This window comes from Saccostrea cucullata, unplaced genomic scaffold (genome assembly GCF_032062105.1).
Source record: "Saccostrea cucullata isolate Sc308-1 unplaced genomic scaffold, CSIRO_AGI_Scuc_v1 ctg8284, whole genome shotgun sequence".
Taxonomy (NCBI): domain Eukaryota; kingdom Metazoa; phylum Mollusca; class Bivalvia; order Ostreida; family Ostreidae; genus Saccostrea; species Saccostrea cuccullata.
The window spans coordinates 1-15,499 of NW_026927217.1; the positions used below are offsets into that span (position 1 = coordinate 1).

General features: G+C 34.1%; 1 protein-coding gene across 1 annotated transcript; it reads left to right on the top strand.

The window, feature by feature from the left end:
* Positions 1–1,106: 1,106 nt before the first annotated feature.
* On the top strand, positions 1,107–15,288 carry LOC134273761 (protein mono-ADP-ribosyltransferase PARP14-like). Its single transcript, XM_062755980.1, has 8 exons — positions 1,107–1,168; positions 3,302–3,493; positions 6,415–6,627; positions 7,076–7,278; positions 9,517–9,931; positions 11,047–11,192; positions 13,582–13,759; positions 14,707–15,288. Exons 3-8 carry the CDS (start codon positions 6,606–6,608, stop codon positions 14,988–14,990), a joined length of 1,248 nt encoding a protein of 415 aa, XP_062611964.1. The 5' UTR covers positions 1,107–1,168; positions 3,302–3,493; positions 6,415–6,605; the 3' UTR covers positions 14,991–15,288.
* The last annotated feature ends 211 nt before the right edge of the window (positions 15,289–15,499 follow it).

A 15,499-nucleotide genomic window follows, 5' to 3' on the forward strand; every position in this document is an offset into this window, starting at 1 on the left:
AATCTTCTCTGCTTCTGGGTATAATGCCCTGTTCACACGACAAGTTTAATTCGCAGTAAATTAATGCAAAGTAAACTAATGTGAATTAAATTCTACTTCTACAGCCAGGCGTCAGTGAGGCTATTATGACGTCATTTGCAAATCACGTCACCTTATGCAGAAGCAGATGCATTTGACATAATGTTACAGTGTCTGTACACACATTAAATGATTAACACAAATTTCCGTAGTTTTTCACTCAAAAATAGCACAAATACTTCAAGCTGACCATGGACATGTGGCATTTGACCTAATTTTGCCATTACGCATGCCTGGAAATTTAATTCGAATTAGCTTCGCTTGGCGTTCACACGGAGCTAATGTGAAGTAATTTAGTGCACAGTAAACTAATTCGAATTAAACTAATTCGCATTAAATTCTCCGTGTGAACACTAAGCGAAGCTTCATGTAATTCGCAGTTACTTTACGTTTAATTCGAATTAAACTCTCCGTGTGAACAGGGCATTAAATAGACTAACTTAGTATATAGTTATAATGAGCAAGAGTGCCTCAACCAAATTTGTGAATTTCATGGCCCCTGTGCCAGGGGTTTTGCCATTTGGTGTAGGGGGGGGGGGTACATAGTCTGAAAATAAAATAATGCTTTGAAATCTGATCTTTGGTATGAATCAACCATATATAATAAAATAAAATTTATGATAATATTTCCAAAATTTTGAAATAAGTGGCCCAAGGGTCAGTTGTTCCTGTGGGGTGGGGTGCCAAACCAAATTCAATTGTTCGAAAGTTGTAACATAATACTCAGGTGACCTATAAGGCCCTTAGGCCTCTTGTTTTTGCTTATAATCATGAGAAACTGTTTTGCAATATAAATTGATCATTATATAAAACAATATTTTTTGTCCAAGCTGTTATTTTATAAATGTACCCTCTGAAATAAATGACATTTGTTATAATTTAATCCATGTATTAGTAGTTGACTGTCATTTGTATTTTATAGTAAATTAAGATCAATTGAGCTAAATTCTGTGTATTGACAAATTTCCATAATTTTATATTCAGGTAAGAGAAATTAAAGGTTTTCTTTTTTTGTGTGATACAGGAATAGTATCAAAACTGCTTTTGAAACTTGGAGGTGATGACCTGAAAACACAAATAGCTCTAAATAGTAAGTATCAATATTTTTATGGATATTTTTGCAATGATATTATAAAATAATTTATCATATTTAGTGCACATACTGCATAAGTGTTATTAATCAATTGATGAATTGCATATCTTTATCTTCCTACACATGCTAATTACCCCGATATGGCAAAGACTTCTGAGAAAAAAGTTTAGATGATACCAGTTTGTTTATGAATATAAATCACATTTTGTGTGTTTTTTAATTTTCTGAGTGTGTCCTTTTTTAGCTCATATGAACCATATGAAGGCTCAAGAGAGTTTTCTTCTGAAACCATGCACACCCACAAATGGAGATATAATTATGAAATGGTTAATATATTAAATGGCATCTTCTCAAGAACAGCTGTAACAGAAAAAAATGAAACTTATGTGAATCAATCATTACATAGTGTACATTTTTAGGTGTAACCTTAAGGATAGGATGGGGTCACAAAAGGAGAACAAGTTATATGCAAGAATATACATGAAGCGAGTATCCGTAAAATTCTTCTTCTTACACTAGTGTATGACCATCAAAGTCATAATTATTTATTTTAATACAGAAGCATCCTCAGGTCATGTATAGATTCAAGTTTGTTAAAATCATGACAAAGCACTGGTTGTACATGTAGAGTAGGGCCTGATGATTAGGAAAAAAAATAGAAATTGATGAGGTTGGTGAAACTGGAGGGGACTACATGTTTCCTCCTAGTTAGTCTGTCTAGCTGTCAGTTAATTTATCCAACTTGGTCTTCCACACTTTTTTTTAAACACTTGCATGCAGATATTGAGCTGATTTTTGGTATAGTGGTGTATGACATAAGTTATGCATGTACAGATCAAGTTTGCATTTTGTTCCTTGTTATTGAATTTTGATGGAATTATGGCCTTTCAAATTTTAAAGGATTGTCCATATTGTTTTTACTAAACACTTGCAGATATCGAGCTGATTTTTAGCCAAACTTATTGCTCAAAGAGTAATAGCTGAGTATTGTCAGGCTGTTCAAGGCAGGAAAGTGTTGACCCCATTAAAGTCATGCACGGATCTAGAGGGGGGGGGGGGGGTCAGGGGGTCGGGGGGTCAGGACCCCCCATGAATTTCCAGGTTTATAAATTTATATTTATAACCCCCCCCCCTCCCCCCACGAAATAGTTTTTTCGTCTTTGGGCAACTTTAGGTTTTTTTTTTTTTTTTTTTTTTTTTTTTTCTTGTCAAGAAATTTATGGGATTTGATTTTTTTTATGAATTGGGTGGACCCCCCCAGGAAAAAATTTCTGGATCCGCGCCTGAAAGTTACATGTAAAAATATAGTATTTACTCTCAATCAGCCGCTTTTAAGATAATACATGTACAAATGCTGAATAAAGCAACAAAAATAAAACGAAGCTTTATCTACAGTGGAGCCTCGTTTATCCGGACGCTCTGGTTCCTAGTCAATTTGTCCGGAAAATTGAAGCACCCGGATACCTGAATTACTAGTTAATCAGAACAAAACAACATTAAAAAAATCCATTCCAATGAAAAATTGTTGGGATACTGAAGCATCCAGATATCTGGCATCTGGATATCTGAGGGTCCACTGTATACAAATAAACATCTGTAGGAATAACTTTGAAAACTCCAGTCCTTAGTCAAACAGCATACTTTGAAATCACTAATTTTTGTGGAGGTTTAATTTTTTTATTTTCAAGGTATGGGGAGACCCACAAATTCATGACAACCATAAAATGTAAAATTTAATAAGCATTATTAATCAACACTTGTTAATTAAACAACAAAAACAAATTTCCACATATCAATAATTTTTTTCTCAACCCTAAAAAATTTGCCCTCACGAAGATATGTGATTTTGCAGTAGTTCTTTTGTGTAAGGTATTTTGATGGTCAGTGTTATTGTAGCATAGTTGGTATCTGAGTTTACATTCATGAGTTATAATTGAAGTTTGTATTTTGTTCTGCTTCAATGATTTTTTCACAAAATTATGCATTTATATAGGGAACCAGATAATTACACTTGCCAGAAGGAAACTATTATTACTATAATTATGCGATACTCTCACAGTGTTTGTTTTATTTACCATATAGTTAAAAGATCAGTTACTGATTTTAGAAAAAAATTCTATTTCAACTTAGCAAAAAGCTTGAAGGAAGATGGAATAGCTGTGACAACATCAGGGATCAAAAGTCGTCTTTCATGTAATTATATCCTACATCTTGATGCTGAAAATACCAAAGAATCTTGGGAGCATAAAATTTCAAAAACAATTGAAAGAGCAGATGAAATACCTGGATGCAAGTCAATTGCTTTTCCTACTTTGGGACAAGGTACATGTAATAATTATACTGTGAAGAATTTTTTCTTGAATAGTAACTTCTTTAAAAGAATCTACTTGCATGCAGCTCATGTTTGACACAGCTAGGTATTACCTGTATCCTTTATTTAGCAGTTTTAGCTCAGAAATTTTAATATACATGTACTAGGTCTTTTTAGTTTAATTTAAGGTACTATATATATCATTTAAATCAGTCAAACTATTCAATGTGCCACTGCCTTTATTATTGAAAAACAACCCAAAATATTATTTAAGAACAAAAGAAATGTGTTTTTAGTGAAAGAGAGTATACATGCATTAATTAGTACAGTCGTTTGGCCAGTTCCGGATTTTGGCCAGTTCCGAATAATTAGTAATTTAAGGACTGATAATTAATAAATTCAACGGTGTAAAAATAAATTGATTTCTATGGTAAGAAGGCTTATTCATGAGTGTTTGAATTATGTGAAGTTTTGATTTTTTGCCCTCAGTTTGGTTTCGTTATCGTACTTGAAACAGTCGACACACTTTTACAATGCAACAAATCTGAATCACCTCGACGCGTAAATATGCAGAAAAACCTCTGTAGATGCATACATTTTTCACATAAAACAACGTTCTAGGTATCAAAAGTAAGTTTGATATGTACTCTAACATATACTAAAAACATGTCAAAAATAAATATTTGGAACACTGGAAGATATCGAAATATTTTCGTGCTCTTATTTTACCGGTTCCGAATACCCATTTTAAACATTATTATAAATTCACTCTTCGATCTTTTCTTCATTATAAACGTGACTTATTCTACCCCCGCTTGAAAAACAGGAAGAAGCGGCATATAGTAATGGGATGTTTGTCCGTCCGTCCGTCTGTACGTCCGTCTGATATGCTCTGGGGTATCTATTTCTTATCCGCAACCCCTCTTCTACCACTGAATGAAGTTTAATGAGGCTTCACAGAATTTAATGAGTCTTTCACAGAATCTTTGTTTATCAGTGCCAAAGTGCACCTTTATAAATTTTGGATCTGGTACATAATTTGGGCTCCCTGAGAAAAACATAGATACTGCCATTCTTTGTAATATTGAAAGGTATATCCATCTCTTGTCCGCAATTCCTCCTATACCACTGAATAAGATTTAATGATACTTTCACATATTCTTTATTGCATTGTGACATTGTGACTTATTATTTTACTTTTTGATCTGACATTTATTTCGGGTCTCCCAGAGTAAAACATGGACTTTAACTTAAATAATCATAAAGGAGGCGTGGGGTATCATTAAAATGAGCTCAGTGCCCACAGTATACCTCTAGTTTCTCTTCAACCTTTGGAAATACAAATAATTTATTGGTAAGCAATTAATTTAACTTTTCTTAGGCATGCCAATGGATAACGTCTGGGACGTATATTTTTTAATTTAGGGTTGAATTGAATAAGAATCTCTAGGGTATCCGGAACCCGTCGGCTTATTCGTAACTGGTAAAATGGACACCTATGGTAACTTGCGAAATAAATTTTTTTGAGGGAAGGCTGAACTTTTATGAAACAATATTTAATTCCACAAGTCATCGAACTACCTTGACAAAACACTTAGATTTTGAAATAATTCCTAGTATATTTGTAACACCGTCGAATCGGTTTCTTATTCGGAACTGGCCAAGTAACTGTACAATCGTCATAAAATAAGATGTTTACCAATATCATGTACATTTCCTTATAACTTGTAAAGAAGATGGGCGCATTTGGCGGGAGATCTGCAGGAATCATTTGTACGAAACATTTATGGTTTAAATGTCCATGATTTGGTTGGCTGAACATACCTGGTCAGATTTTACAAACACTTCCATGGTTTTTTTTTCATTTAGTTTGAAAGACATTGTGAAATTGTAACATTTATGTCCATTTCTTTCTAGGGGGTACTATAACATAGTAATATTTCACAAAAAATAAAACCTAAAATATATTTAATGCATAGATGCATACCTGTACATGTACACTCTGTACATTATAAAATAGAATAGAATTGATTTCGCTTGAGAACCAAACTGTACCAAAAATTATCTAATTCAAAATTTTAATACATCAGTAAATAAAATGAAACTGACAAAATAAATGGTTGCTTGCCTGAATGAAAAAAAATTAACGCCCCATGCCAGGCTCGAACCAAAAACTTTTCGCTTCGAGTGCACCGAACAGGTAGCCTAACTTTCTGAGCTATCACCGCTACACATGTACAAATGTCTTTAAAAGGACAAAGATGCACCACATCGACACATTTGGTTTTTTGGGGAAAAGTTCATTTTTCGTGGTCTCTGGGTCTTCTCTCCATTTTTTAAAAAAGTGTAATCGTTTCTTTGAATTAAAATACACACAAATAACGTTTCAAAATCATGGAGAGAAGACCCAGACATAGAAAATATTTAGAAAAATGTGTTTCAAAATGTACAATTTTGTACCAAATATCTGATATGGCCAATTTTCAAGTTATTTTTTAGCAAATCAAAGCTCAATTTCAGGAAAATATTTTCCGTTCCTGTTGCACAGGAACCCGATAAATTAAAAAAATGTTAAAATTTCATGTGACATGTCAATAAGATTTTCACTTTTTAATTATGCCCAGGTTCCTGCCGAATGCCAATCAAAAGCGCCCTTGTTCTTTAATCAAAAATATAATAAATCTACAAAAATTGGCTACCATTGGGTAAAAATGATTCTCATAATACTAATTCAATTAATAATTTACCAAGCCCTATGAATTAATTAAAAATGAAAATATACTATATATTCCATATGATACAATGATTTTTTACAATGATGTTGTTTCATTTATAATTATAAACTTGCAGGTTTCAATTTTCTGTTTATATGGGCTATGCCTTAATTAAAATACTTATGTTATATATGTCTTTTTTTTTAAATTTAAAATAGCTTTTGGAGTAAAGGCTGAAAATCTTGCCAAATACTTTTTTGAGGCCTTGAAAGAAGGACAAGAAAAAATCAAAAATTTGAAAGAAGTTCATATTGTGATATTTGAGTCCAAACTTATAAGGGCATTTTTGGAGTCCTTTAAAACTTGCTGTGAGAACTACAAACCTAAAGATGGTGGATTCTTCAAGAAAATGACAAAGATGTTTGGTTTTGGTAAGTCAGAACTTGGAATACTTTGAGGAAAAACAGCAGCTTGTTGGATACTTGGTCCATAATTATTTTACTATAAAAATATGTGTACCGTACATATATTTCTGAAAAATAAACCTTTAAAAGAAAGTAAGAACTTTTGCATGCAAATAACAAATTTCTTTCCAGTCAAAGTTAAATTTTTTTCAGTGAATATAAAGGTGAATATATTTTTAAATGTTGAAAAGTTGACAACTTTCACATTTTAGAAGTACGACTAGTGGAAACATTGATATTCTACTAGTGCTCTTTAACAGGACAAGAAAGTTGCATGTGAAACACAGATATGTACTTGACATTTATTAGTCATTCATCAACACCAATGTAACCATATCCGCAGAATGTAAATGTTTGCAGTATAAGTATTGCAAATTAATGTCACTGGACTTTTTTTTTTCATTTTTTCCTGCAGGTAAGCAAGAAAGCAATATGTGGGAAGGAGCTCGCAAAACTCAAAGAATGCCTCTAGATAAGAGTTCTGTAACTTTGGTGATTTATGCAGATTCCCAAGAAAGAATAGATCAAGCAATAGATATGGTTGAAAGAGGCATTGACTCCTGTATTACAAAGAAATTTTTTAGTGACTCAGTGGTGAAAGAATTCACACCCCAGCAGGTTTGTTAATGGCTTGCTTCCAAACTATATGAGTAAATTAATACTGTAGAAGTACTTTTTTCCGTGTGGTATTAATTTACGCTATGTACACGGTCACAAATTTTCCGCGGAAATTTGTCCAAGCGAACTTAATATAAATGTAAGACTTATAGTGACAGTCTAGAAAATCCGCGTAATTTTCTACCTGCGGATCAAACAGAAATTGAGATTCCACGGAATTATGACCCCGTGGAAAAAAGTACGTCTACAGTATATAAATTACATAAATTGCTTAAATTTTATCGGTCTGTCTTTCTACTACCATAAATCAAGTCATAACGTTTTTGCTTAATTTAGAAGCAGGGCAATTCCTGGAAAAATTAAACAAATGCAAACATTGCCAATGATTACATACATGCTTCCACCACAAAAAATGTATTTGATTAAAGCCGCTTCATCTGAAACAGGCACATATTATCTTAAACAATAAAAGTACGTCATTACATAGATAATATATAAAAATTAATTATAAGATTGATTTAATAGTTTATTACAACAATCCTTACATGGAAAACATAGACCAAAAACCTTGTTGACAAACAGCAGTTCCTGACGGGAAGTTAAGATCTGTTTTGAAGTCTGCACCTTTGAAAAATATACTTTTATCGGTTATATCTAATTATGAAGAGAATTCAAACCCGAGTATTTTTTTCCATTAGTAGAATCTTAAGTCATGATATATCTTTTAAAAATTAAGAAATTAACTGAATTTAATCCATAGTAATTTTTATACTAATATGCATATTTACAGAATAAAGGAAAATCATATATTTTTTAAAGATTTTTTAAAAAGGGAGTTTAGTAACGAGGGCTAGAATATTGCCCGTGTACACTTTGTTGTGGAAAAAATGCTCGGGTTTGTTCTTCATGAGTTATACATGTAAGCGATAAATTTAATTTTTAGAAGGTGATTTCACGCAATGTAAACAAAGGATTATTTTTTGTGTGACCTAACAAAAATTATTTTTTAAACTTTTGAATTTTGATATCTTTAAAAAGAAAAAGACTTTGGAGATATAATTCGACAAAAGTTGAAATAAATTATGGACAATTATTTTTCAAGGAGAAAAACGAATATATTTTTTAGCGATTAGAATCGGACCAAGCGGCTTTAAAGCAACATGAGATGCATTTTCGATAATATTATTTTGCTGTTAAAATGTGATATTAAGATAAATATTATGTAATTTAAATCTTTTTGACCAGTAAGACTAAAATAAAGTTCTAAACTGTTCCAGAAGAAAGACTTCAATTTTGTACAATTAAATATTATACAATTATTGCTGTTTTTTGAGGTCAATACAATGATTTAGCCATCTGAGGAGTACAGTATTCACCGAGCCCGGAGGGCGAGGTGAATATTGTACTTCGAAGATGGCTAAATCATTGTATTGACCGAAAAAACAGCAATAATTGTTTTATTATATGATTCACTGATAAAATGATAAAGCCCATTATTTGTTTGCATTTAATTAAGTCCTAGCCAAATACAAAAGAGAAGCAGAATTAAAATGTAAATAAGCCTTACCAATCATACCAATTTGAAGGTTTTTTTTATCAATTTTAGTTGCCATGAATAAAAAATATAATGTCAGTCTTTTTTTTATAGTATAGATTTTCAAAGGAAGGAGTATTATCAGGGAAAACAGTAAAAATTGTTATCGGGGAAAACAGTAAAAATTGTTGTTCAGTAAAAGTGTTGGAGGGATGTCCCTGCATCCCCTCTTACCACCATAACTCAAAAATTTATATTCGCTAATAATATGTTTTGTTCACATGAAAAAAAGTCATAGTCGTTTAGATAGATTTCCAAAACAATTTGTATCAATTTGGAATTTCCCGATCTATTTTTAGATCAATGTAGAGGAAATAAATCCTTGTATTGACCTGGAACGTCACGTGCAGGTCAATACAACGTAGTATTTTTCTAACATAGTTGGATCTCAGCCAATCAGAGAGATGGAAATTATTCAATCATATAATAAATAAGATTATTAAAGAAATCGATATTGTACAGGTAAACAATAATGTAATTTTGCATCAATCACAGCTAATAAATAGTTATTCCATTGCAAATATGAGTACAAAAAGTTTATAAATATTCTTTTAACTGTCATTGAAATAGTTATTCATAGTTTTGAAACAAAAAATTTCCGACATCAAATTTGCAGCTCATATTGCTTTAAATATTATTGGCAGGAATCAGAAATCCAGCAGCTAAAGGAGAAACTTGATGTTGATGTGACAGTTGAGAAACGAGTTGGAAGGATTATTTTGCAAGGTCTCACTTCTGATATCATGGAAGCTTCTGAAAAAGTTCACAGATTACTTCGCCAGGCAGATGCTGTGAGACAAGAGAAACAAGCTGCTGAAATGATGGCAAGCATGGTTGAATGGTGTTTCATTGAAATTACAAATACAGGCCAAAAACTAGAACCATACCCTGCTGACATTAATATGCAGTTAGAGAAGGCCCTCAGAAAGCAGGAAGCTAAGGCATCCTTTAAAGATGCACAAGGAAATAAATACATTGTTGATTTGGCAGCTTATGAGGAATATCCAGAAAGCGATCCAACAGATATTGTAAAAGTCATCAGAAAGAACAAAATTAGTGGTAAGCTTTTATAGCTTTTTAAAGGCTCAACTAAGCTGAAAAATAGATGGTGATTACATTTATTATATTTTCAACAGTGAAAAAATTGTCTGACATTAATTCCTTGATGATGAAAACTGATATTTTTTCCTAAGTGATATTTATAGAAATATAAAAAGATGCAACGTTTGAGATTTTCATTCCCTTCACAAAGAGTGTTGTAAAGAAAAACTATTTCTTGTAGAATTGAGCTGTAGAGAGACAGACGAATTAATAATCCGTCTTAAAAATGTATTTATTTCCTCTGAAATCTTGCTAATCCTTCGTAGAAAGTAAGATAGGCCTATATGACATCTTTTGATTCAAAGCAGCTTGCACATTCTGTAGTCAACCTGTACATCCATCTAGCTGTAAACTTTTTGCATTTTCGACTTCTTCTCCAGAACCAGTGGGCCAATTTCAACCAAACTTGCCACAAAGCATTCTTAGGTAAAAGGGATTTAATTTTTCAAACGAGGAACCACACGCTCATTCAAGGGGAGATAATTCATAAATTGTGAAACATTAATGGCATATATTAAAAATCTTCCCAAGAAGAATCACCATGCCAAACAAGTTGAAACTTAAAGGATACCTTCTTTACATAGTGTAGATTCAAGTTTGTTCAAATGATGAACCCTGGAGGCAGGGTGGGATCACAATTGGAAATTAAAGTTTTACATTGAAATATATAGGGGAAAATCTGTCAATAACAGCAAAACCATCATTAGTCATTTTGAAAGCATCCTCAAGGATTTTAGACTCAAGTTTGTTCAAATCATGACTCATGGGGATAGGGAGTGACCACATGGGGATCAAATTTTTACAAAAGGAATTCATTGGAAAAAATCTTTTACAATCTGCTCAAGAACAGCAGAGCCAATTGTTGTATTGATATGCAAGCATCCTCAGGGGGATATAAAAATCCCAGCGTCCCCCCTCCATATAAACTTTTCAATACTAAGCTGATGTGTGATTTTTCTAACCATTGTACTCAGGTGAGCAATGTGGCCTATGGACTCTTTTGTAGGGAGTGATAATCAGGTTACCATTACAACCTATTGATCTCTTGTCATAATTTTTTTTTGTTAATTAAGGGTCTAATTTTGAGCAACCAGTGACATGGACAACTATGGGGGACAAAGAGAATGTGGCAGTAGTAACCCTGCAGCCTAGTAGTAAAGAATACAAGGATGTGGTAAAGGACTTCCAGTCTCAAGCTGGTGCTGTAAACATAATAAAGGTATACATCATTATTTTACTAAAGAAGTTAATTTTAAGAAAAAAAAACTGTGGAATCATTTTAATTTGTGAGGGTCAATGTTTGTGAGCAAACAAAATTTTATTTGTTTGTGGGGATGTAATTTTGTGGTTTATTCGCTTAAACTGACATATTCATTGAATCTATATGTTTGTTCATGGGAATTTAAATTTGTGGATAAGGGTTACCAAGGCATCAACAAATATTGGTTCCCAACAAACAGTGATTATTTCACAGTATTTTACTAGATTTGATAAAATCTCTAAAAAATAGTTGGCAAACGCAGAGTCTGATATGCAGCCAAATAAACAAAAACGCTTCTGGAGGTTTGTGAATGCCATGAGGAAGGACAGCAATGGAGTGTCACCACTAAAGGACAGAGGAGTACTACATTCTGAGGCAAAAGACAAGGCGGATATTCTGAATCACCAGTACGAGTCTGTATTTACTAGAGAGGATACCCAGAATATCCCCATGCCTCATGGTACACCATCCCCACAAATGCCTGACATTAAGATCTCAGAGGAAGGAGTCTGCAAGCTACTGAGGAAGCTCAATCCTAACAAGGCCTCAGGACCTGATTCTATACCAGCCAGAGTTCTGAAGGACATGTCAGCTGAGATTGCTCCACTCCTCACTCAACTGTTCTGTAAAAGCTTGTCTGAGGGCATCGTACCAAATGACTGGAGAAAGGCCAATGTAACAGCTATTTTCAAAAAAGGTGAGAGATTCAAGGCCTCAAATTACCGGCCAGTTTCCTTAACATGCATATGCTGCAAGCTGTTAGAGCACATATTGGTCAGTAACATCATGAACCACATGGATAGGTACAGCATATTATCAGATGTGCAGCATGGCTTCCGGGCACGAAGGAGCTGTGAGACCCAACTACTCACATTATTTGATGACCTGGCAAGAGCATGGGACAAAGGTATCCAACATGATATAGTTGTATTAGACTTTAGCAAGGCCTTTGACCGCGTCCCACATGAGAGACTTCTCATGAAGCTACACCACAGTGGAATCCGCGGTAACACTCATGTATGGATCCGCTCTTTCTTGACCGGGAGATCCCAGCAAGTGGTGGTGGAAGGAGCCACATCAGAGCCCGCACCTGTCATCAGCGGAGTCCCACAAGGGAGTGTGCTTGGGCCTGTGCTCTTCCTCATCTTCATCAATGACCTGCCATCTTGTGTCAATAGCCATGTGAGATTATTTGCTGATGACTGTGTCCTTTATCGCCAGATACACAGTCGGGAGGACTGCGAACAACTCCAACAAGACCTACACCACCTAGAGGAGTGGGAGAAAACCAGGGGAATGGATTTCCATCCAGACAAGTGTAACACCATGGTGTTCACCAGATCCCGCAACCCGCAGCTCTACAGCTACTCACTGAAAGGTCAGATGTTGGAGAATGTAGAGACCACCAAGTACTTAGGGGTATGGATAACTACCAACTTGTCATGGAGGGTCCATATTGATAAGACAGTTAAGAAGGCGAACTCTACTCTTGGCTTCTTACGTAGGAACCTCAATATCACCAATGAGAAGACCAAGACAGAGGCATATATGGCACTAGTTCGGCCCACATTGGAGTACTGTGCCTCAGTATGGAATCCCCACACAAAGGATCACATCCACCGACTTGAAATGGTCCAGAGGAGAACTGCTAGGTACGTCACAAATAGATACAGGAATACCAGCAGTGTTACAGACATGCTAGACAGTCTCCAGTGGGAATCCTTAGAGAGCCGTAGGACCAAGGCACAGCTCGCCATGTTTTATAAGGCATGGAAAGGCCTGGTAGATATCCCGCTATCTCAGTATGTCACTCCATCATCAAGTCGAACCAGATCCACCCATTCCTACAGATTCCAGCATCATCAGTGCAGAACCAACATCTATAAGTTCAGTTTCTTCCCCAGGACTATCATAACCTGGAACACTTGACCAGCATCTGTTGCTGAGGCCCCTGACTTGGTACACTTCAAGCAGGGGCTTTCATCACTTTCCTTCTAGATGGCTCAGGGAGCAAGTAAGCTCTAGTGAAGTCAGTAGGCAATGCCGGGGAGACCTCTACTAGTAAGTCTCAGGGCCGCTACGGTTACCGGACTGGCTGCTGACAGAAGAGCTGAAAACTTCCTTCTTTTACCTTTTAACTGTTTTTACATTTTAATCTTTCTAACAGTGTTGTCAAAGCGCTGCGCCGTTGAGTAATCGTCAAAGATGACGGACCAACGTACCATGTAGATGTAGATGAAATACAATATTGAGATTGGGAATGCTCAAAATATTCCAACCTTATTAATGCATGGTATAAAGAGTATATATAGAATAGAATTATAGAAATATTTTATTTTCTTTTCAGGTGGAAAGGATACAAAACAGGATGTTGATGCAGCAGTATGATGCAAAATTGAAACTAATGGAGAAACAAAATCCATCTGGAAACAATAATGAGATGGTTTTATGGCATGGGACGGCCAATGATTCAGTAGCCAGTATCAATACTTATGGTTTTAACAGGAGCTACTGTGGAAAGAATGGTAAAATTGATGTACATGTATCAAAAATCACAGGCTAAAACATTGATACTAGCTCTATTTAAAAATACAAAAAGAAATACAATTTTGTTGAGTCAGATTTTCAAGGTATAAGGAAGAATATTGGTTTGTGGGGTTTTAATTTTCTGGATAGTCACCCATGTGGTGCAGTGGTAAGAGAACTTTTTCTGGGGTTGTCTGTTATCTATGGAATGCCAAATTCACAAAAATGAGCTAAACCTAGTTTCACAATTGATAAACTAGGTTTATCGACTGTAAACTATAGTTTACAAACAGTAAGCTATAGTTAACGATTCGTTAAGTACATGTATAGTTTTCATCTGTAAAATTATATTTAACAGTTGTTAACTATAGTTTACGAATGCTAATCTAAGTTTATCTGTCTGAAATAAGCGTTAACAATAGATTTTGTTGATAAACATAGATTCACGTTTGTAAACTCGTAAACTATAGTTAAGAGTTGTTAATCATAGTTTCACAAATTGTGAAACTATATCTATTAGTTCATTAACTATAGTTTACAAATCGTGAAACTGTATTTATCAGATAATCTATGTTTTGCAATTGCAAATGATTGTTTTGGGTGTTAAGTATTGTTTACGGTTGTGAAACATAGATTATCGCGTTAACAATGGTTTACAGATGTAAAATATAGATTAACGTTGTTAACTATAGTTTACAGTCCGTAAACTATAGTTTACAACCAATAAACCTAGTTTATCAACTGTGAAACTATGTTAGGCTCATTTTTGTGAATTTGGCATGCCATAGTTATAACTTCAAATATTTAATTAATCTTTCCAATACTTTACTATTTCTTTTTCCTTTGCAGTGTGCTAAGCTGAGCAGCTTGGTGTTATTTTTTTTTGGCTAAATATTTTATTGTAAATTGCCATTTTTGATGTTGAACTTTATACTTAATCTTGCAGCAACTGCATATGGAAATGGTGTATATTTTGCTGTGAATGCAAGTTATTCTGCAAATTCAACATATAGTCCACCTGACATTAGTGGAAACAGACGAGTATATAGGTCTCGAGTATTAACAGGAGAATACTGCCAAGGGAGGAACGGAATGAAAGTCCCCCCGAATAAGCCCAGTGGTGGCCACATTCTGTATGACTCTGTTGTAGATAATCCCAACAATCCAGGCATTTTTGTTATCTTTAATGATACACAAGCTTATCCAGAATATCTTATTACATTTCAGTAATTCTACATTTTGACTTTTCTGTGCATTATAATTATACCAATCCATCATTATCAGAGAAATGAGTTAAAAGTGGACTTTGCAACTCAAGTGCAATGTTGCCTTGAGTTTGTGAGTGTGTGTGCCATGATGAATTTTTCTATGAAATCGTATTCTTTATTCGTCCTAGTTGATAACATTACAAATTAAGAATGATTTTTTACATGATTAATATCATTTACATGATAAAACATTTGAACATTATGAATGAAAGATTGAAGAATGATAAGTCCTGACTAAGATAACCTTTACATGACGAATGTTCTTATAAACGGCTACTACCAGGTATTATTATTGTTAATTTAATTTAGTTTCAGTCTTCTCTTTTCCAATTATCTTCTATTCCTCAGATGTATGTCAAATAAGCCAATCTGAAAAGTGATTAATGAAGTACATTGTATTTTCCACCAACATACGAGTGCAAGTATGTTTTTTAAAAAAATTGTAAACTCAATCTGGTACTTGTTTTATTG

Bases quoted from the DNA above. Each gene is read 5' to 3' on its own strand.
- LOC134273761 (XM_062755980.1), top strand. From the start codon at position 6,606: ATGACAAAGATGTTTGGTTTTG. The intron at 6,628-7,075 runs GTAAGTCAGAAC...TTTTTCCTGCAG, and splicing joins GACAAAGATGTTTGGTTTTG to GTAAGCAAGAAAGCAATATG. The intron at 11,193-13,581 runs GTATACATCATT...TTTTCTTTTCAG, and splicing joins GTGCTGTAAACATAATAAAG to GTGGAAAGGATACAAAACAG.